General features: G+C 33.3%; 1 protein-coding gene and 1 long non-coding RNA gene across 2 annotated transcripts; one reads left to right on the top strand and one right to left on the bottom strand.

Annotated features, from left to right (window-relative positions):
• Window positions 1-702: 702 nt before the first annotated feature.
• On the bottom strand, window positions 703-9,429 carry LOC143042289 (elastase-1-like). The gene is made up of 8 exons (XM_076214553.1): window positions 9,279-9,429; window positions 8,450-8,507; window positions 7,053-7,353; window positions 5,866-5,956; window positions 5,208-5,379; window positions 4,391-4,429; window positions 3,470-3,621; window positions 703-1,706 (listed from the first exon to the last, which is right to left on the bottom strand). Exons 2-8 carry the CDS (start codon window positions 8,502-8,504, stop codon window positions 1,476-1,478), a joined length of 1,041 nt encoding a protein of 346 aa, XP_076070668.1. The 5' UTR covers window positions 8,505-8,507; window positions 9,279-9,429; the 3' UTR covers window positions 703-1,475.
• Window positions 9,430-10,825: 1,396 nt separating this feature from the next.
• On the top strand, window positions 10,826-25,090 carry LOC143043421 (uncharacterized). The gene is made up of 3 exons (XR_012968376.1): window positions 10,826-11,272; window positions 14,974-15,132; window positions 24,581-25,090. It is a non-coding gene; the product is annotated as an uncharacterized LOC143043421 (long non-coding RNA).

The raw sequence follows: 25,090 nt of genomic DNA, 5'->3' as shown, positions 1-25,090 counted from the left end.
ATCATTAATTACGTTAATTCATCGGTCACAATTAGCAATGGATCGACAACTAACGCTACTGGTGAACTTACAGTCCTCGGGTGCATCATCAGCTCAGTAGTCAGTGCTTCGGTACGGAGGATTTATAACATACCTTTCTTAACTTATTCAAGGGGCCTCGGTGGCCGTGTGTTCGAAATAGTTACTACTGTATAATCACTAGTCAGTCAAAACGGCAGTTGTGAGTTCGAACCCCGCTTATGCGAGTGCATACGATTCGAATTTTAATTGACTATAGGATTGTCAGTTTTCCTATCGAAAGTCGGTGATTTTCTCCGGGCACTCCGGCCTTCTCCATCAAGAAAAACTGGCCGCCATGAAATAGCCCAAAAGCGGTGCTGAAAAGTGGCGTTAAAACACAAAAAATCAAATGTTTACACATTCATAAAATTATTATAGATCTTTAAAGATACTAGGTCCATTTTGATCACATAACTCTTCAAATATTTCGTTATCTGCATGTTTTTTGTTTTTATTTTTGATATGTTACTCTGATCGAGCTATCACGATGAAGGTAAATCCAGAAAAGCGCTTCGGATTGCTGTTGATCACGTGTTATCTTTTTAACATTGAATTACTGTAACAGTAAATATATTTTCGTAATACTAAATCTATACAGACAGAATGTTTGATCTATATGATATAAGTACACTATACACTCTCCAAAGTTTATAGACAAAGGCAAATATCGGCAAAATGTTTTAATTCTTTGTTAATTTATTACAATCCTGCTTCTAACAGCATTCGTCACACAATAAAATAATAAAGCTATATATACTTTTCGTTGGACCCTTTTATAATATACAGTCAAACCTGTTTTAAGAGACCCTTAGAGCAAAAAAAGTTGTCTCTTTACACAGGTGGTCTTTTAATACAGGTTCAATATATATGAAATGTACTACAGAGGGATCTAAAATTCATGGTCTTTTTATACAGGTTTTTGCTTGATACAGGTGGTCTCTTAAGCAGGGTTGACTGTATCTACAAAATATGTTGAATTATAATCGTGGATACTTCTTTTTATTGTAATTTTAAAGAAACTGTTAAGAAATATATATAATATTTGCATATATTTCCTTAGCCGATTACCAAATAAAAATTATCAAAAGATAATTTTAATTATCAATTTTAGGACAAACTTTAAGGATGATACTTCTTTCATGACTACACGATTAATTATATTCGATACCAGAAAGCTTTGCAAGAGTTTTATTATGCTAGGACTTCACAAATGTTGCCATGATTGTATCGATGACAATGTTTTATAAGAATGCCAATGGCCTTTTATCCTGTGTTGACAGTTTGCTGTTTTATTGTGTAAATTATATTGAACCAAAATTGGGCAATTCTGACGGTCGTACTGCCAAAACTAAGGTGGTCTTGATGATATTGTATATATAAGAGTATTCAAACATGTTTTCCTATATGAGTCATGATTATTTTTCCTGAAAAATATTCATCTCCATTTCGAGTTTTGTATCGTCCGTTTTAATTTCACGCACTAGCATGCGGTATTGTAATATTCGGTCTTGAGTCCACTCCCAGAACTTAGCAATGTCTGCAAACACCGTAGGATAGCTCATACACGAAGAAGATCCCCACGACGTCACTCCAACTAGAATGTATTGGTTCTGTACTTTACAAACCAGAGGCCCTCCGCTGTCTCCCTAAATAAAGAAACTCATTTAACTTTAATTTTGAAATCCAACGTTATTATTTCATTATTATTAGTAAAATAACAATCTGTTTTATTATTATATATTTTATATACTTATCTGGAACGCTCACACTCATTGGCTTAATAAAACACATATGTATTATAATACACTGCATTTAAAAATGCAATTAACAGGTTAGCCTGTTACTGTAATTGTCTCAATTTAAGGTAAGTTAATTTCCACCTGACATCTACGTCATTTGGACTAACATGACTAAGGTGGACAGTTTTTTTATGTAAATTTTACCATGCCATCTCATTATTTTAATATTACTTGGAGAACGAGTTGTCAAGAGTGCAAGCTTCATATATGTGTTTCTCGTTTCTCGTTTTGTTTATATAGATTAGACTGTTGGTTTTCCCGTTTGAATGGTTTTACACTAGTAATTTTGGGGCCCTTTATAGCTTGTTGTTCGGTGTGAGCCAAGGTTCCGTGTTGAAGGCCGTACTCTAACCTATAATGGTTTACTTTTATAAATTGTTATTTGTATGGAGAGTTGTCTCATTGGCACTCACACCACATCTTCCTATATCTATCATACAAAATCTTTTCCTATACAGTACTTTCATTCGCAGTGTATTTGGCAATCTCCGGCGCAGAGATCACATATCCGTTCCGTTCAATACTTTGTAACACTACACTCAATATTAGTGCAGTATTGCAAAGCATGTATGGAACGGATATGAACTCTGCGCCGGAGATTGTGTATTTGGGTTTTGTACATACTTTTAAAAATTTGGCAACCACAAGAAAGTACGTTTAACTTATCTTAGCTGTTTTAATGTATTTTATTTCCAATCTCTCTGATCCAGCATCGTATAGTTGATACCAATACTATGATTTGAGATAAGCGATGTAGTGAATGCTTTATAAATAAGTAATATAACATCATGATATTTTTTTTTTAAATCTCAAACGAGTCACGTTCTGTGATGACATGAAACAGTTGGTTCTTCTTATTCACAGTCTTTATTTTTGACGATTATAAAACAGATAGCGATTTCCAACAAACAATTATAGTCACGTTTACAGCAACAATGTTTATCTATATTATAGTTACACAGTTACGTAAAGGATCAAATCGTAAAATGTTGTGAATGTTTAAGTTTACCTCACTCGTCGCCGGTTTTTTTTTATGAAAGGCAAAAACATTAGTTCGTTTTTCTAAGCTACCGTCTGTACCGTCTGGTCGGTTGCATTTTGAATTACTAATATCATATCTTTGTTTTATCATAAACATAATGATTCACGTTCTCGCTGTGACATGAAAGAGGTAGAACGTTTCTTAGGGAGCTACCATTTGATTTTTATGGGGGGGCTAGGATGAAATTTGAAAAAAATAGGCAGGACAGGAGTTTTGAGTAAAAAAAAAAGGCAGGATGAGACACTTGCAAAAAAAAAAAGTCAGGACGACAATTTAGGTAGAAAAAAGTCAGGATAAACTAAAAAAAAAAAGGCAGGACCGAACAGAGTGAAAAATAAAAAGGCAGGACAGAGATTACAGCTAAAAAAAAATGCAGGACAAAATTTTTCATCCTAGCCCCCCCATAAAAATCAAATGGTAGCTCCCTTATCTTTGTCGAATATAAGAAACTGGCAGCAATGTCTAACAAATCGTCACGTTTACAGAAACAATATATATCTATAGTCACACAGCAACAAATCATAAAGTCTTAAAATGTTGTTAGAATTGTTAGAAGTTTTAAGTTTACCTCACAAGCTGCCGTTTTTTTATGAAAGGCACAAATATTTGTTGGTTTCACTAAGCCATCCCAATACCGTCTAGAGTTGCATTTTGAATTGCTTATAACTTCAATCTCCGCTTCTTGTAACGTTACTGCTAAGTGACCATAACCGTCAGTTTCTACAATAAAAATAATCGAAACTTAAGTTAGAAAGCTAAACAAACTTCTATTCCCTAAATAGTTCCCGATTTTTTTTTATTTTGCGGTTTCATCTTTACTAATTGATTGTGTTTTCTTTGAAAACTCAAGGAGAAAGGGTTCGATCAACTCGTCATTAAAGGGGAATAACTTTTGTGAGTATTCGACTGATGACGGGAATTGAGGAATTCATTACATTCTAAATGTTTTTGTTACTTTCTCTATCTATAACGATTTTTAAGATATAAGGCATTCATTCGTTTTACCTGTATGTTTTGGTTATAATTCGGAATCGTGGGACACGTTTTTCAATCAAGATACGACTAGGACCATTTTGACAAGTATATTTTCGTGGGAGAAGATCTATGTAAAATGAAGGACAACGGACTTTGCAGACGGTCGACTACTATGAACAGTGAACTCGTGGTCTTAAAAGATCGAATCAAAACACCACAGGCTTTTGATCACTGAAGATGAAATTCTGAGAATACTCGGACACCCAGGCTCCAATAACAATATGAACGATTACGTTTTTTATAATACGCGGAGTGACATTTGTTGTGCACGAAAATCTACCAGTCGCCGACAAATGAAATACGTACATTTTGCGTGTTTGTGTAACCTATCGCAAAATGTAAAAATCCATTATTATAAAATAATTTTGCTTCCGCCATCAACCCATTTACCGCTCGAAATTCATCTACTAAATTATCATTTTGACAAGAACTACCGATTTGAAACTTTACTTACTTGACTCAATGTTCTTAGATGCTGCAGATGGAAGACGTACTAAAATGCAATAAATAATAGATCATACGGAATCATTGTCATATTTTCAATAAGCATACTTGTTATAAATACATGTACATGCATGTAGTTTGTAGCCAAAGGAGGGGCGTATACAGGTTTTATCTCTAGGATGAATTTGTTAATTACATATAAATATATGTATAGGGGGAAGGTTGAGATCACACACAACATATTTAACCACGCCACGTCAGGGATATCTAGCCTTTGTTCGTTTTGTGTCGTAGATAACTAACTGCTCTTGTGTTTCCCAGAAATAAATCCTTATATTTTGACATTTCTTTTCCTACGTTAACATTTATTTTGTATATAGTAGGACTGCATGGTCAGAACTATTCTCTCATTTTATTTTTTTTTTGGGGGGGAGGGGGGGCGTTTTTGAATTTCTGTTTCTTTAGAAAATTGGTTTATAAAGCTGTATGAAATTAAAGAATCGTTGTCAAAAGCCCCAATCGTATCACATCAATCTTTCATCATTAAAATAAAAGGGGGACCGCAATGAAATGTAAATTGACTTGATCGTGTTACTATTTTTACTCGAAGAGACGATAATTTTTTTTTTTTTTTTGGTGTGCAGTACATAGTTATAACAAAGAAGAAGTGCTTACTTTACATTACTTTTTTTAATCAGTGGTACTTTTAAATAATTTCCGAGATAATCTGTGTTCACCTTAGAACTGTATCCACACTCTATATTCCAACACTAGCCAAATTGTACCGCGATTTCGCGGACATCTTGTAGTCGTATAAATATATTTACCCATTGATTTGATTCCCCATCCTGTAATGAAACACTTGCATTTTGTGTAATACAGCGTTTTGTGAGCAATACCAGGAATTGGCTTGACACGGTAAGATGGCGTAGCATTTCTTTCTAGAAATAATATGGCTATATCATATCCTTTAAGAAAGTTATTGTCATAATTTGGATGCTGAAAAGAAGATGAAGATATATAATGTTGTTCACTCACATGCTGTTTTTTTTTTATTATCTTTATTCAATTCTTCAACATATATATATATATACAACAGATACATTACATATTACACAAAATTATCACAAGGCAATGTTTTTAAGTATAATGATAGTTATAAAAAAGTAATTTGACAAAAACTTAGATAAATTTAATATATATTTATCAGTTCTTAAAACAGTTATAACTAATTAACATCTTTGTGCCTGTCCCAGTTTAATCTTAGCCACATATAATATAATTTTAATAAATTATATTTAGGGTTTGTTCCAAATCGCCTTATCTTGACCGCCACTTGTTTTCGTTGTTGAATGTCTAAAATCGATTTCTCGGATGAGACGACTGATGCACTATTCAACATTTTTGGAAATCACTGTTACAATGTGTTATTTATATGTATAAATATATTTTGCAAACGAAAAAGGTTTGTAATTTATTACTTACCACGTTGAAGCTTTTCACTGGGATATACTGTTCATAACCTTCCCAGAAATACCTATTGTACTCTCCTACTACAACACTTAACCCACGTCTCCTAAAAGAAAACATAGCTTGAACAATCTTTTAGTGTCATCTACCTTAATTTTGGCATTTCATGTAAAGATAGAATATAGGGCCTCGGTGACCTAGAAGTCGAACTGCTGTATCACGGACACGACTGGCACACCATTTTTCAATCTTTCAAAGATTTATTACTCCTGAACGGTAAAAAAGAAAATCTTTTTAAATATAACTTGACCTTCATCTTTTCATAAGAAGCAACATATTAAAACTTGAAAAGATTTCGTTGAACGGTTCATGAGTAAATGCACGGACATTGTTTTTGGCAGTCGCCTGTGCGCTTCCCGCACGGATATCTGCCTTCCGTACATTTCCAAATCAATAACAGATTTTCCATCGGAAAATTCGGTTAAAAATCACAAAGATTTATAGTACTATTGAAAACAATGTTTGACAATACGGACTCTAGGGAGAAAAAAACCTGGTACCGATATAAAACGATCCGAAATGGTAAGCACACCCTGTTCCACATGCGTAAATAGTTATCAAAGGTACCAGGATTATAATTTAGTACGCCAGACACGCGTTTCGTCTACATAAGACTCATCAGTGACGCTCATATCAAAATATTTATAATCTCTCTTCTAAAGAAACAAAATGAACTGAGCACTATGACGGCTCACTAATGACTTCCGATTACATATTTTTCAATTCTAAAAAAATGACCACATTGTTGATATTCATGTCAGCACCGAAGTGTTGACTACTGGGCTGGTGATACCCTCGGGGACGAAACGTCCACCAGCAGTGGCATCGACCCAGTGGTGTAAATAGTTATCAAAGGTACCAGGATTATAATTTAGTACGCCAGACGCGCGTTTCGTCTACATAAGACTCATCAGTGACGCTCATATCAAAATATTTATAAAGCCAAACAAGTGCAAAGTTGAAGAGCATCGAGGATCCAAAATTCCAAAAAGTTGTGCCAAATACGGCTAAGGTAATCTATGCATGGGATAAGAAAATTCTTAGTTTTTCGAAAAATTCAAAGTTTTGTAAACAGAAAATTTATAAAACGAACGTAACATTAACTTCCGATTACATATTTTTCAATTCTAAAAAAAGCTTACCTTGATCCGTCCAGACAATGTGCTGCTGTTATAACAACGTCATACGTTATAAGTGTACCTCCACAGAATACACCATAAGCCGATATTAGTCCAACCTGCCATGGCCATGAACTTAATGAAGCATCCCGACCTCCAACAATAAAACTATCTGGTACCCTGGTCTTCCCCCCATTTCCCACCATTAAACTATCTGGTACCTTGTTCTTCTCTCCTCCTTCAACTATAAGACTATCTGGTACCCTGCTCTTCTCTTTTCCTCCTTCAACTTTAAGACTATCTAGTATTTTAGACTTTTTTCCAGCTGTTTGTCATATTAATGAAAAGGACAATTATTAGTTGAAATATTATAGGCTAGATGGGAAATAAGTATTACCGAAATGGGTAGAAACGTACATCTTAAATGTGATATTATCTCTCTAAAGAAACAAAATGAACTGAGCACTGTGACGGCTCACTAATGACATCCTCGTTTCAATTTTTTTGTTAAAATAAAGTTATAGATTAAAGGGTGATACAACGTATCACAATTTATCATGCTCACAGGAGGCCTGAATGATTTCAAAATTCAGAGTGCCTTGATTTTTAATTCCGGAGAATAATGCGACGACAATTTTATATATGGCGGTAACGGCCTTTACGTAAAAATGTTTTCAGTGTTGCTGATCTATTCGTCTGTTACTTCGGCAATGTCCGGGTCTTTTCCTCGACGTTAGATTTCCGATTGTCCCGTTTTATCATTTCCCTTTTTTACGTGATAAGACTACTTTTGTTTAAAGTTGTATAATTATGGGTTTCTATCTTATCCATTTTTTTAAATGGCCGTTCACTGAATCTAATTATATATCTCAGATTTCTTTATGCTCATAAGCGAAGAGCGCGCGAGTTACTATAGCCCGGTCTGAATTTTGATCAGATTGACCGTTCTCTACATTGAACTGCAAGTCTTTGCTGTACATATTGTAGCTGTTTAGTCTTCCGTTGCAGTATTTAGATTGAAAGCAGTTTGAAAAAGAAAAATGTGTTCGTGTATTATCTCATATATATATATATATATTTTAAAAAAAAGAAGATATGGTATGATTGCCCATGAGACAACTCTCCACAACAGGCCAAATGACACAGAAATTAATTATGTTTGTATATAAAATAAATCTGATTGAATAAGATAAGCAAATGTAATTGAAAAAAATGTGAATGATCCGAAAATTTAACATGTTTCAGGCACGGATCCAGAGGGGGGGGGTTCCGGGGGTTGAATGGGAGCATATAGCTGGAACCCCCTCCTTTACTCTGCGTTGGGACCCCCCCCCCCCCCTTTAAATTGGCTGGATCCGCCCCTGGGTTTCTTGACAAAACATAACAGCAAGACAAATTAATTAATGAATTAAAATATTTACCTGTAGAATTTCCTATGAACAAACAAAGCGACATCACAATAACAAGTCTGAACATTTCCTGTAAAAAAGAAATACATTTATTTATTTTTATCTTTTACTGCCATCTTGTATGTGACAGTTCATTTTAAAAAATACAATATGTGGTCTTGGTAGCCTTGTGGTTTTAGTAGTCAAACTACTTCATGTATATCTCTAGTCTGTCAACAGTAGTTTGTCTGTTTGTGAGTTATAATCCAGTGAAGCAGTGCCGCCCGACTCCAACCTGAATCGACTAGGATTATCAGTTTTCTTACAAAAGGTTTGTGGTTTGCTTCCCACACTCCAGCTTCACCCAGCAATACAAAATGACCGCCAAGAAAATAGCACAAATGTGCTGTAAGTATCGTTTAAATTCAACGAATAAATCAAAGCTACAATGCAAACCATAATATATCTGTAATATTAAAAATAATTTTGATGAAAGGCTGTACTAAATCATGCGCAATAGATTGTCGGGTGTCGGGCATGTGGTAACATCAAATATTTAAAACAGATCAAAACATGCCACTTCATTTGTTAAGCATTGCAATTGTCAATGGTCAATAATGATTAGATCAATAAAGCTACATAACAGTATTGAATCTTTTCATTGTGAACTGAATAATTATTCACGACATATATGATGCCTGATTTTCAAATATATTCTTTGATAAATAAAATTACTTATTTTCAATCGATTTTCGTAAATATTTGATGCGTTATACATCTATTCTTTTTTTACTTTAAGCCTAACTGTCAAATAATACATGTATAAATATATATATGGTGTAAAATAGTATTATTTATATACCTTTTCAAAAAAAAGATTTCAGAATAAATCCCTGTCCAGAACGTCCTTCGTCAAACAAACATTTTAATTATAATTACACTTCTAAATGTATTTTATTCCTATCTAGAATGTCAGGCCTCAGTACCAAAGATTACAGTAAATATAGAAATCCAACGAATTTGAATTATATTTCAAAGAACATATATGGCGTTCTGTTAATACAAGAAACTTTTCGTAAATTTTAATGGAACCGTCTCACTGGTCAACCAGCATATCGTGAGATACGTCACTAAGCTATCTACGTCACTAAGCTATCTACGTCACATGTGAATTAAAAAATTCCATGAAGAAAACACGTCATTATAAACTTATCATTGATAATTATTGATTACAGTGTAATAGTATTGTCTTGTGAAATGTATCCAAAAGATTATTCCATTTATTGTTTTCAATATTTTCGTAATTATTTCACGAAAGAAAGCATAGGTTAACTGGTTAAGTGTGATGTGTTTAAGGCCCAGTTGCAAATATTTCACATATATCCAGACGAAGACATTCTACAGTAAACCCCAAAATATTCTGACAGTATTATATTCAACATGTTCAAATTGGTGAGTTCCAATGCCGACTGTGATAACGTCCTATCTAATTTCCTATTAAATTCGGATCCCGTCAAAAAAGTATTATAATATGTGAATGTGTACTCCAGGTTGATTAAATAGAAACAAGTTAGATTTCAGAAAAGATTTAACAGTTACACACGAACACAAAATGAATAAGAAGTTTAAAAGTATAGCAAAATGTCAAATTTGAAAGTTTCTTGGATTTTGTGATTACCAATAAAACAAAGCATTACGATTTTTATTCTCATTCAATCTAATATAAATTCATACCTTTTTCCACCGGTTAATCGTCGAAGGTAAAAGTATAGCGAAATAACAGATATAACTATATTTAATAAGATTGACAGAATATGGCGTTGTATAATTATTTTGAGACCTCTCTTTTCCTGGAGAGGTCTTAAGATGGAATTAATCGACCGGCATCTACTTTTGGAAAAGTCAATAGTTCTTTAGAAGATTGAACTATTCGTAGGTCACAAGTTCAGAAATACATTTTCTTGGAGGTTAAAGAAAAACTTTGTGCTTTCCTTTTCGCCTTTAATCAAAAGCCACTAACGCGAATTTTTTCTTCAAATTTGTTGTTCAATTTCCTTACTGATTAAATTGTTTTGATGTTATGTTCTAAATATCACGTTTTGGGTTAGGCATAGGTTATGTTAATGCACAGATTATATTAGTTCTTCCGTTTATTCTGACCATTAAAAAAACCAGATGATCCTAACGTTATTACTGGTTTAAAACAGACAATTAGTTATACGTGTCTGAGGGTATGAATGGAATTTACAGAATAGATAATACCGGTAATAGGCAAAATTTAAGGCACAAAGATATAGAATAGATATAAGAAAAAAGTGCAGTGATATATGAATAATAGAAAATATTAAATGGGCCAACAAAACAATCACCCTAGAATGGAGAAACAAAAAACGCCTCAGATATTAAAGAATACAGAAATGAAAACTTCCCATCCAGATCCTCGTGTGTTTTATCAAAACAAACTTTAAACGATTTCAGATATAAAAGTGGGATCTTCTCCAGACACATTTCATTTCATCAAAAATTTCAAAATGTTGCGAGGATATGCAATCGCTCTTTTCACTCTCTCGATTATTGAAAACGTGTGTTCGAATACTTGTGGACATGACAACTGTGAAACATCCATTGATATACCATTAATAACGAAACTCAATGCACCCCTTAAAGCAGAGTTAGATATTACAAGTCTAACCATACAACTCAAGGAACTGATAGAAAAAAAAGTGAACCAGTCTGTCTCTAAAGCAGTGAATGATCTCGTGGAAAACATTTTGGACAAGACAGTACATACAGCCGTGGACAGATTAAAGACGTCTAATGATAATACGTTATCTACTTTTCGACAGAAAATCGAAGGTAAGAGAAAAATTATAAGTAATTCATTACATGTATGTTTCAGACGAATCCGTCATTTTGATTGGCTGATAACAATAGGGTACGCTCCGATATCACATTTTATTTCCGTGTAAAATACAACAACTATCAGTCTATGGCCGTGTTCACACCAAACGCCATGTACAGTAAACTTGTTTACAATTAGTTTAATGGACTGGACATTGGTTTCACATTAAATTTGTTCACATCTAAACACCTTGTTTAATTACCTGTACATAAGATTTGTTCAATGTCATTTAAAAATGTTCATTACGTAGAACCGAATGCAAAGTTTTCGGACAACTTTTCTAGCAGTAAGAGAACGACCATTTGACTTCAAATCAGGGGGGGGGGGGGTATCGATGGAAATATTCCGAACCCCAATTGGATAAAAAAAAAAAAAAGTCCTACAGATGATACAAAAATATTCTAAATTAAGAGTTTCTCCATACATGATTTGCAGTAGTTTAGAAATAATAAAGATGTCTCGATTAAGCATTAGAAAACGTAGACTGCAGCAGCGTGCTTTCTGGCGAAGAATATATATTTTTATTCTCATAAAGCCAATGCATTACATCGGTACAGAGATTAAAGGAGAAGAAGGAATGATATATTAGGGATCACTATATTTCTATCTTTTCTGTTTGTTTCAAATGGTATCTTCTCCAAGGAGTATTTGGCAAAGGGAGGGGGTAATTTTTTTTTTTTTTTAGTTTAGTTTAAGGTTAATTTAACGGATCCGAGATACATGTACTAGACAAACAATACATTTACCTCACACTTTTTAAGTAATGCATTTATGAGTGAATCGTTGTTTGAGTAAAGACCAGTGGCAAACATTTCTGTGCAAGTCAAGTCGATTCGGAAAGACCTTAATTTTCAAATGAATAATGTGTTCGGCAATGATGCTGCTTTGAGTCTTGATAAGGGCTTAATAAAGCTACGTTAAGTTTTAAAAAAAAACAAATAAATATATCAAGTTTAGACAAATATTTCTGTAAAGAACTTTATTAATAATTGTTATAAATATCAATTTTATTCAAAAATTGTTTCTTCCTTAAATATACACGGTGAAACTAATGTTTTTAAATGCCTAGTTTTGTGTACACTAATGCTAGCAAGACAAATCTTTGTTTGACTTGCTCGCTTTGTTTGTATCAGTGTTTGCTCAAGCATGGTAATTAAGATAGGCGGGGCTTCAGCTTGTATACACCATACTTAGATTTTATTGGACGTTATGTCTGAGGTTAAGGACACTTAATTTTAAAACATCACATGACAAATATTCTCACATGTTTTCTCACCTGTAAAAATACAATAATTTGTCAATGAAAGAAAAATATGAACTTTTTTCTTGTATGAGGCTGAGAAACTGGCCTTCAACATTAATTGACCTAATATTGTTTTTATAACATATCAATCTATTAGTTCAGTCAGTTATTTCCATGTCTGTCCTTCGATTATGTAACTCGAGAAAATATTCCCAAAAATGGGAAACAATTGTATCGAAGAGAAAATCGAGTGCACCTTTTTTATGTTAGGGTGTGTTTGAGATGAATATTTTGTCTTGAAAATAAACAAAACAAGAGTATTTGATACATCATCTCGCTTCAGACTCTATCATTTTATATAGCAAAGCTACAGGTTGACTTTATAACATAAAAAAAATCACAGTACTAAAAGATGAAATATAGGGGTCAAGTGAAATACCTATCCAATGGATCACAAAATCAGAGTAGGTGTGTTCGAATAGCTATTTTACTAAAAGTGCTTGACGACAGTCTTTAAGTTGGATCTCTGAAAAAAAAAAAATTGTCTTCCGTTTCTACGATTGTGAAAATGAACTGGCGAAATAGGAAGATAATTTCGACGAAGTAGAATCCGGTCTGTGTTGTATATTTACAGGTAAGGAAACATGTGAGAATACGTGTCATGTGATGTTTTAAAATTTAATGTCCTTAACCTCCAACATAACGTCCAATAAAATTTAAGAATGATGTATACAAGCTGAAGCCCCGCCTATCTTAATTACCATGCTTGAGCAAATATTGATACAAACAAAGCAAGCAAGCCAAACAAAGATTTGTCTTGCTAGCATTAATGTAAAAGCTGTAATCTACACAAGGCCTACATCGAGTATCGACTGCATGTAGACAAAACATGTTTTACACTACATGTAAACATTGAATTTTATCAATGGGAACGTAATTTTGTTCAGTTTACGTGTGAGTTACACTTACACAACACCGAGTTTAGGTCAATGTGAACACGGCCTATGACTGCATGTGCTATGCGTGTTAATGTCAAAACAATGTATAGAAAACACAAACGAAATACATTTTATAATCTTGATTTCATGCTTTTAGCATAAAGAGTTTAATTGTTATACGAATACGAATACGAAAGTTTTATTTTGATTCGGTTCACATATTACAATAAAAACAGAAGCTCTTGAGAGCTTTTTACTGAATATAAACACAACAATAAAACACACAACGTGCAGACAAGTTACATGTTTATGATGTTACCTATTCTGACATCGGACTCGGACTTCTTTAAACTGAGTTTCACTGTGCGTATTGCTGTGTGTTTATTATTTTTCTACATTGGCTAGAAGTATAGGGGGAGGGCTGAGATCTCAAAAACATGTTTAACCCCGCCGCATTGTTTGCGCCTGTCCCAAGTCATGCTTGTCAGGAGCCTCTGGCCTTTTTGTTAGTCTTGTATGATTTTTTAAATTTTAGTTTCTTTTATGTATTTCCGAGTTTAGTATGGCGTCCATTATCACTGAACTAGTACATATTTTTTGTTTAGGGGCCAACTGAAGCACGCTTCCGGGTGCGGGATTTTCTCGCTGTAATGAAGACCCATTTGGTGGCCTTCGGCTGTTTTCCGCTCTTTGGTCGGGTTGTTGTTTCTTTGACACATTCCCCATGTATCGATGTAGTGAAAGATTAAAAAGTGACTTGAAATGTTTTTTGTTTAGTTTACTTTGCATTTTAATTAAGGTTCACCTCTCTTCGGATACTCTTCCTCTGGTCATATTCTGGAGGGGAAAAAAGCAATTAACCGATTATATTCAATAACCTTTTTATTTATGATATGTAATACCCCAATTTAAAATTACATGAAACGGAACTAAAACTGTAAGAGCTATAGGATGTACACCTCTTAACCCCAATAAGACAGCAATCAAACGACGAAAACCACCTAAGTTAGAGGTGAGGTTTAGCTAGCTATAAAATCAGGTTTAATCCAACATTTTCTTCATAAGGAAATGCCTGTACCAAGTCAGGAATATGACAGTTGTTTTCAATTCGTTCGATGTGTTTTAGTGTTTGATTTTGCCATTTGATAAGGGACTTTCCGATTTGAACTTTCCTTGGAGTTCGGTATTTTTGTTGCTTTACTTTTTTCTAAGCATAGAGGGTAACACATAGTGTTCCACAATAGACCGGTGTCTAAACGATATATCAAATTCTAAATTGGTCTTAGCTGCACTTCAATAACAACGAACAAAATAAATACATTTAGACTTGCAGACTAGACTATTGTGTTGTCGGTCTTTTTAAGCTTGTCTCTGTTGATTGCCCGTCTCATGCGGTACCTTCTCCTCTCCATATGTTTTTTTTTATCCATGAATATTAGATTCTCCAATTGTAATGTAATCCAACTTATTTCAGCTGAGCTAGAAGTGAAAATAAAGACAAATCATGAACTTCTAATGACAAAACAGAGCATTTCCGCCACTGAGATCCATTCTTCAGTGACAATACTGGGCAATAAGCTCGACGGAGAGATGGCGCAACTGAAATCCGAGGTTAAAACAGCCACTGAAAAAGGTTAGACAAGTATGTTATATTTTTCTTTCCGAAAAGATTACCTGACCACAGCAATTTTTATTTAATTTTAAATGTTGTTGAAACTATGGAAATCACGTATAAATTGTTTTTAATAATAAAACATTCATTTTATTATCTTTCCGAAATTAATTATGCGTTGTGTGTGTGTGTGTGTGTGACTGTGTGTGTGTGACTGTGTGTGTGTGACTGTGTGTGTGGGTTTTTTTTCCATTACATATACTTCTTTGAAGCTGTAACTCAGGAAGCCTTAGATCCGGCAAGCTTTTTTTCAAAGCCAATATTTTCTTATAGTGCGTATAATAGTAAATCAGTATTTATAGAATAACTAATCGAAGAATTCAAATAGAGAAAAAATATTCAACGAGTGACCGAACAACACATTAATTCACGAATGCGCGGAGCGCATGAGTCAATTATCAGTGTTGTTCGGTCACGAGTTGAATATTTTTCTATATTTGAATTCTTTAATTAGTTACTCTTTTTATTACATTGGCAAATGGCTTTTTTAAGAAATTAATGTAAAACATGTAAGAAACTTTATCTTTTTTCTACTCATTCACAATTTTGTTTTGATCCGCCGTTATCGACGTCTTGACAACGCCTATTGTTGTATGACGTCAGAGAGTGAAATTATCGGTTTTTATTTAACTGGGAAATCAATGTAATTCATTGCAACCAATGTAATGATTCATATAATCTAATTACCTTATTTTCCATATTTATTCTTTACAATTTTGCAACTCATTATTCTCTTTTCTTGAAATGTTTGCTCATTTTTCTCAATTCCATATTGCATAAACCCCTGAGGGTTTACACAGTATATATTGGACGACCTCCGTAGTCTTTCGGAACACCGGAAATCATTTTCGGAATACATGTACAGCTGTTCTTTTGTATGACCACCTGACTAATATGTAATGAAGTGATCTAATGAATATTCATTACCGTTATACCCACGGTGGGTATGGTTGTCCTGCGAGAGAACGTTCTGTGCTGGTGATTCGGTCCTGACGGGTGCTGGTGATCATTGAAAAAATGTAAACAAAGACGAAAATAATGATTTTTGATGTTTTCTCTCATAAAAAATGGAAGGAAACCGTTGAGATTTTTCAATTTTGTTTCTTATGGGTTTATTAAGTAAATCATTAAAAAATTAACCCTCTAAACTGTTTCAGTAAGCGTAGCACAAAAGGGCTCATTTTCAGAAAATCTAGAACTGGAGAAATAAAACAAAAATGCTCATGAAGTCCGCTTTCTGTACTCAAATCCAAAAGACAAAATTATTTTGTGAAAAACCCGTGCAATTTAAGAAAATGTTGCATTTTCTCAGTTTATTTATGTCCTGATACTGTGCTGGTGGGTCCTGTCATTGTGCTGGTGGGTCCTGATACGGTGCTGGTGATTTTTGGTAAAAAGTTTGTCATATTTGAAACAAATGTTACAAAATCAATAAAATTTGGCTGATAATTGTATTCAATCGGATCTGTGACTCCTATTTTTACTTTAGTGCATCCATTTGGCTGTTTTATAAGCGTTTTCAAATAATAGTAACTCATATTACATAAATGAGCAACATCTTCCGTCCAATATCAGATGAACATAAATTATATCTAATTAGAATAGTTTTATTCAAGAAATTAAATGCCCTTCAATTGATGATTCTTTACATAATATGTTAACTTAAACAGTTTTAAAAGGTGCTGAAACATGTGAAAGTAAAGCGACATTTATAAGAGGGGGTCTTATATTGATATTAAGGTTTGACTGGTTTATTCAGTTAAATATGCGTTCCACACACCGCTCGCAACTCCATCAAACCAACCCCTACTCCTTTCCTCATTCATTGATACAGTGGTGTAACAACACAACAATTTATCACATAAAACAATAACATTAAGAGACGTGAGACAAATTATTGAACAACGCATACTCGCAGCTACTGTGAAAGCTAGTTCAAAGCCGCATTTTCAACTAACACCGGTAGATAAACCAAGTTATGTTAGATAAAAATCTCACTCGTACCGATCATAAAGTTCATGTTTTAATGTTTGATAAAGCAGAACTTTGAAAGTGTGCAGTGAATCTTGTGCTCACAACAGTTATTTTATAACTATGTATAAATCAGACATCTTAATTGAGAAGATACCGAGAAGTATTTCACAGTTAATGATCATGAAGGGGTAGAGATTGCATGGAAGTTAAACTAGGATAAGAACAAAAATACAGTATGTTCTGGCGAAAGACTTTAAAAATTCTTTGCATTAAACTCTAAACAGCTTCTTATTGTCGTAAATTGTTAAATTCTCAACAAAATCTCAAAGGTGACCTATAATACATGTAGTTGTTAATTTCTGTGTCATTTTGGTCTCTTGGCGGACAGTTATCTCATTGGCAATCATAAGCACATCTTCTTTTTTTTTTATATTTAAATAAAATTTTTATGGAGTTTGATTTACTTTTAAGATTCAACCCTGGTGAGCCATGTTAATTGTCGGTATGCTGTTGCACCCATCGCACGTAAATTTTCATATTTCCATCTTTTTTTCTGATTTATTTTACCACATTCATAGGTGACATGATTATTATCCTAGTAACCGGTGTTACCCATGTATATATTGAACACAAGTTAAAAAAAATAAACAATACTATACTTATGTGTGTGTCAATTTGTTTAGGTAAAACAAAACTACAAAAAGTTCGAAAACAAGAGAGATTTTTTTTTAAATGCCATGATTATCTGTCGATTTCTAGAGCTATGCTTAGTATTAACTTCAGATGACAGCTAGGGACTTCACATACTGGTGACCATGCTGTCTTTTATAATTATATTCATATACATATATAAACTGAGACTACTATAACACACTGTGTTATAGTAGTCTCATATATGATTAAACAAACTAAAGAGGTTGAAACTGGTACTTTTGCATTTTTAATTATTGGTTGTAACAAGAATATTTGTGCTGAATGGAAACTGTGTTGGTCAAAATCTCATATTGGTTATAAATGTTGTTGTACCAAGTTTCGTTATCTGATCTGAATTTTCTGAAAAGTGCAAGGTAGATAGGCATTATTTTTGTTATTTCGGACGCCAAGTCAATACATGTAGCTCACACCGCCCCTCGCCACAGGTGAGCTTTTAGCAAAACGTGTTGATAACCAGTTATTTCAAATCAGTTTTGTAAAATGTGTAGATTTGTATTGTTACAGCGGATGACAATGAGGGCATTCCGGTGTATTGATATCGCCTAGATTTCCATTACGTAACTTTCGTTTTGGGTTTTTAACCGATCTATGAACATGATGACTACAGAGATATCATCAACATTTCTTATCGCTTGTTATAAATCCATTTCTTTAATGAATACTCATCTAATACTTTTTAAATAAGATAAATATTAATAACATTAGAATGTTTTGTTATATGTATATACATATAAGGAAAAAAAACAATAATATATATGCACACGCATGGGGAAGAATATCTCAAGAACGTTTGCAATCTTAAGGAACGATAACTCTGCATGGATGATTAAACATATTTTGCGGGAAAATACGAATGCCCACTCAAATCCATTCTATTAGAAAAATCGAATTATTTCAGTAGAGTGTCCAATATGCACTTGTACTGCATTATTATTTATATAGTAGAAAAGAATGATATACAAATACATGAACATTATATATACATATAGCTGTAATAAACAAGTATGAATATAATAAATAACAATAAACCAGAGTATGTATCTGAGTTGTATCACTACAATATAATAGTCATTACGTTGAGGTTGAATCCCCTGTCATTAATTTATCATCAACTCACGAATTTGTCCTAGAAAAAGAAGTTATATCTGTAAACAAACCTTACTTTCAGGTATAGAGATGTGATTTTTTTTTTCTGAGACAAGTCTTTATCATAATATCCATCGGACAGCTGTCATCCGATGTTCAGTACTTCAGTACTTTGATTTTCAACTGTTCAACATGGCTTTTAAAAGTTAAATGTAGGTGTATAATTTAGTGGGTTTTTTTGCATCTTATATACTTTTATAATTATCACTCAATTGGTAGTATGAAGCTATGAGATATTTTAATTTTTGAAATTAAAAGCACATTTAACCAAACCGATTTCTGTAGGTGCAAACAAGTATAAATTCAACTGGAAAAAAAACGTACACGAAAAGATAAAATATTGAATCTGATCCTCCTTCCCCATCCAGCAACAGCTCTCTTTTTTTTTTGGGGGGGGGGAGTAAAAATGGGCAATCATTTTATCGCATTCTACTTCCAGGGCGTGTTTGAGTTTATTGTTTTGTCCTGAAAACACATAAATAAAAAACAAATGAATGATATATCTGGCTTTAGTTTCGTTTTAAAAAAAAATATATATACAAAGGTTACATGTTAATGTTATAGTACTACGAATTCACTGTATCAAAAAATGAAATAAATGCGTGAAGTGAAATACCTCATTAACGAGTCATTACTACAGAGAAGGTGTGTTTGGAACACAAAACTTAAAAGCCTCGTGATATTACCAATATCTAAATAAGTATTTCTAGTCTGGTATTTTTTTCCGTTCACTCGTTTTTCACTCAATTTTAATTAAAATTAAGGGATATTTTAATTTTTATTCATGAAATATATTTAAATATAGAAAAGTAGGACACATCATTCACCCCCCCCCCCCCTTTTAATTCTTTGACAACAGACTTTCTTTTGGTATTATAAAATGCAAAACTTAAAAAATATTATTTCTGTTAGTATTATCTAGGTTATATCGTCTTCATTATCTGACAAATTCAGACGTCCCTCTTACTCCCCCACCCCCCAAAAAAACCCTTAAAAAACATAAAAAGAACGCAATACTATAATAGACTAGTCATCCTTTAGTCAGCACTAACTTGTTTACAAAGAAATCTGATTGTAGCTGATGAAGACACATGATTCTAACTCACAGAAACAAGGCTGAGTTTCATTTGGTTGAATAAAAAGAAAAGTATCTACAGTCTCACACAAATTTGTCAGAGAAACAATATTCAGGATGTTTAGATTACACTGAATTCATTATCCAAACTCATCTAAGAAGTGTTCAGGCTCACCTGAGTCTGATTGTTTGCCTTGATCAACTTTGTTTGTTTTTGATTCGTACAAAACATGTTAAATCCCCAAGCATTTTAGCGCCCGGTCCAAGTCAGGCGACTCTTGGATTTGTAAGTCTTGTATGTCTGTTTTGTTTATAATTTCAGTACATTAAAATGTTGATAACCGATAACAGCTGTTTTAAATGAGAAAAACAGAAAACAGTCAATTCAAAAGTTATGGGTTCTTTTTTCATAATTGCAGTAAACAGATTCACAATAATGTCAATTTTAAGAACACAGATAACAGCTAATTAGTCAATTACAGTTAAGCATCAATGATCTTGAATAATTGCCATTTTGACTAAAATATAAAGGCACAGAACCAGGACATAGGAGCACAGAACCAGGACCGTTTTTCTTATCACCAGCACAGCGTCAGGACAATTTCATTTAACGAACTTGCACGACTCTTACAATAAATTATTGTTGTAATATACTTTGCATGGTACTTATGACGTATCAGAGAAAAATTAAGGGTGCTATAAACAGTTTCGTATAAAAAACTAGGGGTTATTCCCCAACTAAAAATAGACATGGAGGGAAGTCCCTTTTTATCAACATAATTGGTGAAAAAGTATCATGTTTTTTGTATTTGGTTGTAAAGATATGTTAATTAACTTCTATTATAACAGGTTAAATGATTAAAATAATTTAAAAAATTAGATTAAATATTCATGTTTTGAGGGGAGACAACACTGTAAACAGTCTGTTTTTTTGGCAGTGAAAATTCAAAACTTATTTGCAGCCACTGTAGCTCTTTTCGGAGCAGGCGAACGTACCCTGAAGCATGAATTTTTTGAAAGACCAGGTAAAAATGTATGAAATTCATACAACTTTGATAATGAAAAATGTGCAGGTATCATGTCTTCAGGGGTGTGCACATGACCTGATTTCAGGTTTTTTAAGCTTAAATTAATAGGCAATGTTTTTCCCAGTTTCTCGGGATAAAACTTTTTTATACTATTAAAAGTACACTTTTTTTTATTCCATTATAAACTAGAGAACATTCTGATTCCAGTGAAATCTAGTTTTATACAGGTATCTTTATTACTCAGTCCACCACTAAGGGTCACTTATACATGGTCCCTCAAAATATGACGTCATAGAAAAAAACTGTAACTGTTGATTGCACCCTAAGCAACAAAACAGTCGTTTTATTGTCGTTCTGATACAATGTAAACAAACCCACCAGCACAGAATCAGGACCCACCAGCACCCGTCAGGACCGAATCACCAGCACAGAACGTTCTCTCGCAGGACAACCAATCCCACCGTGATACCGTTGTTGAAGAGATAAGTTTTTATCGAGAGTATATAATATATATTTGATATCCTCTGGGACTATTATACTAATATATTTTGTCACAGATATCCTACTTCAGTAATTAATTGATACAAGATGTAGTTTTCTGAAGCACAAGCTGTGCTCCCATATGGAATAAGATTTTAAGTGAAAAAAAGCGATTGTCAGTGAATAGATAGGGCGTTTTTATGATTTTAAAACTTGGCCATTTTAACGAAATAAAAAAAAGAGCACAGTCCATTTAAGCAGCGTTTTGTCGTTTGTTTATATAAATGTGTTACATATTTGTTTTTCGTTCATTTTTTATACATAGATAAGGCCGTTAGTTTTCTCATTTGAATTGTTTTACATTGCCATTTCGGGGCCTTTTATAGCTGACTATGCGGTATTGGCTTTGCTCATTGTTGAAAGCCGTACGGTGACCTATAGTTGTTAATTGCTGTGTCATGTTGGTCTCTTGTGGAGAGTTGTCTCATTGGCAATCATACCACATCTTCATTTTTTATATTTAAATCATAAACAGAATAAAGTACGGCCATACGGTTGGCAGTAATTGCTCACTTCCACTTCATTTGAACTCTAGTGGATAGTCACAGTGTTTTCTATGGTTAACAAACTATATGTCCACATTTTTTATCAATCTTATATGAAAACAATGCCAGTTAACCCTGGAAATTAAGACAAAATTTAAAAGGCACTTTTGGGTGTGTTAAATCAGCGAAATATAATACAGTATTATAAGAGTCTGGCCAATTAAATGCAAAATTATGTTATATCAAAACAGTTGATTGATGAATACGCGTTAGTACGGAAGCGTATTAGCGCCACACATTTTTCCCCCCTATCTTTGCGTTACAACGCAAACATTTGCGTTATAACGCAAACCTTTGCGTCATAACGCAAACCTTTGCGATATAACACAAACCTTTATAACGCAAAGGTTTGCGTCAAACGCAAAACCTTAGCGATATAACGCAAACCTTTGCGTTATAACGCAAATATCTTGATTTCAATTATTTATTAAGTTTTGTATATATGTCCGTCTGTCATTCATTTCGGGTGTGATTTACTAGTAGATAAAAAAAAAGAAACATATACATACAAGGCCAAATCATTATAATAAATATGCATAGGAATAATGGAATACTTGAAGTGCAATTATACATAAATTAAGACGGATTTGTGCATCAGAAAAGTATATAATTTAACAAGAAAATAGATATAGTTTAGTATATAGTCATTTTCAAATTGAAAGATCAAAATAATGTCATACAATTGCGAAACCTCCAAGTCAAATAGACAAAATGATCATTCTGCTTTAAAATGAATTATTAATAAGGAAACATTTTTTTTAAATCTCAGAATATGATCAAGATTCTTTGATAGAAAGTCATTGAATTTTCATTTCAATATAATGAAGTATTTTTAAGATGCTTGGGTAGCAATTTGAATAGAGAGAACATAATTTTATTAATAAAACATCTTCCTTCTACACATTTATTGCCAAAGGGTAGCTTGTTTGAATCTAACCTACTTTACACAGTTCTCAAACGAGAGCTTACTTTGGAAGTATATTTATATTCGGTTATAGCTATATTAGCAGGGTTGATTTTTTTCTTCGGTATAACCTCAATTTGCACGATTTTCAACATGGATATCGTTTTTGGGGGCCTTTATAGTTTGTTTTTCAGTGTGAGCCAATGCTCCGTGTTGAAGACCATGCTACGGCCTATGATGGTTTACTTTTACGAATAGTGACTTAGATGGAGAGTTTTCTTATTGGCACTCATACCACATCTTCTTATATTATTCTGCTCATTATTAGTCAATGATCTAATTATTCAAGCATTTTACTTTGCAATGACTACAAAGGTGATAAATTTTGATATATACAGCCTCCTCCATTAATAACTACTATTTCCTTTGAATCTTAATAAACGAATGTTTGCGTTATACAAATGTTTGCGTAATTTCGCAAATGTTTACGTTGTAACGCAAAGGTTTGCGTTATAACGCTATCGCAAAGGTTTGCGTTATAACGCTATCGCAATGGTTTGCGTTATAAGGCAGCAACCATTTGATTTTCTGGGGGGGGGGGGGAGGGGCTATGGTTCTTTTTTTCTGCCTTTAATACTGGTTAAAAAAATCTGTGTCCCACGACTTTCAATCCTATTGTCGACTAAAAGTATAACATTATTGATCAGGTTTGTTTTAGGGATAAACCCTTAATCCACACCAATGCCATCTTAAAATATTTTACCGTATTGATTTTCAAATTGTATTTATAACATTAAATTATTTAATATGAAAATAAGGAGATAAGGAATGATTGTCAAATGAAGTGGATGTAATCAATTATAACAACCGTGCGGCCTTCGACTATGAGAAAACCCCATATAAAAGGAACAGTTGGCCATTTAACGCCCCGACATGAGATGTATAAAACAATTCAATTGAAAAATTTAAGAGCCTAATTTATTACAAACAATTAACAAAACAAAAAAATATGACAGACATGAACTACCAACAACCACTGAACTACTTGAGCCAGGCACATATATTTCCCGAGTTCGTCGCCTCTCAGTGAATTATCATAATCATATATAAAGGGGGCGGGGAACTATACATTGATGGTTAATCAATAAACCTTTTTATAAGTCCCACACCTAACGTATAACGTTGCTTTGGCCTGGTTTCCTTTTCAAATTAATGGATCTGATTCTGATTACAATTGATCTCCTCTCGAACATTTTCGAAATTTTGAGAGCACGTTCATTAATATATAAACATGGTTAGAAGATCGAACTGGAATCACGAAAATTAAGAACGGCAATCATGAGAGTTGTCATATGTCTGACATGCCTGTTAGTTTAACACACACACACACACACACACACACACACACACACACATGTACACACTTATAAGTCACGAAGGAACACACACATATTGGGTATTATATCATTATTTTTCTTTTCAGTTGCAATAACATCGTGTACTAGTGGAGGCCGTAACTATAATAGTGGTGATGTTATGAAATTCAGTGATGTAAAACTGTCGAATGGTATCGGAAATGTGGCAAATTTCATATCATCTGGGACATTTATCTGCGAAAAGCAAGGACTTTATTTGGTTGGGGCGTATATTATGTCTTATTCCACTCTCGCTCAATTTCAAATTATAAAGAATGGAATTAGAGTAAGTCGTGTACATGTCAGCCCAGTCTTTACATCTAATAGGAGTGACAACTATCATACAGGAACAGGAATCATAGCGGTTCATTTGAATTCAAACGATACAATAAACATCAAATCCGGTCACACAATGAAATTGTATGGTGGATATTCTTGCTTGACTGTTATTAAAGTGAATTGAAGGTGTCATTCTATAATTTATTTCAACTCTATTTTGATTATATTTGCAACAGTTTGTTTTAATTTTAGGTTTTACAGATTTTTTAAAAAATGCTGAATTTTGTAATGGGTTCATT

Source organism: Mytilus galloprovincialis, chromosome 8, assembly GCF_965363235.1.
Source record: "Mytilus galloprovincialis chromosome 8, xbMytGall1.hap1.1, whole genome shotgun sequence".
NCBI lineage: Eukaryota > Metazoa > Mollusca > Bivalvia > Mytilida > Mytilidae > Mytilus > Mytilus galloprovincialis.
Note: the sequence above shows the minus strand (reverse complement) of the source record. Positions and strands in the feature narration are given on the sequence as shown.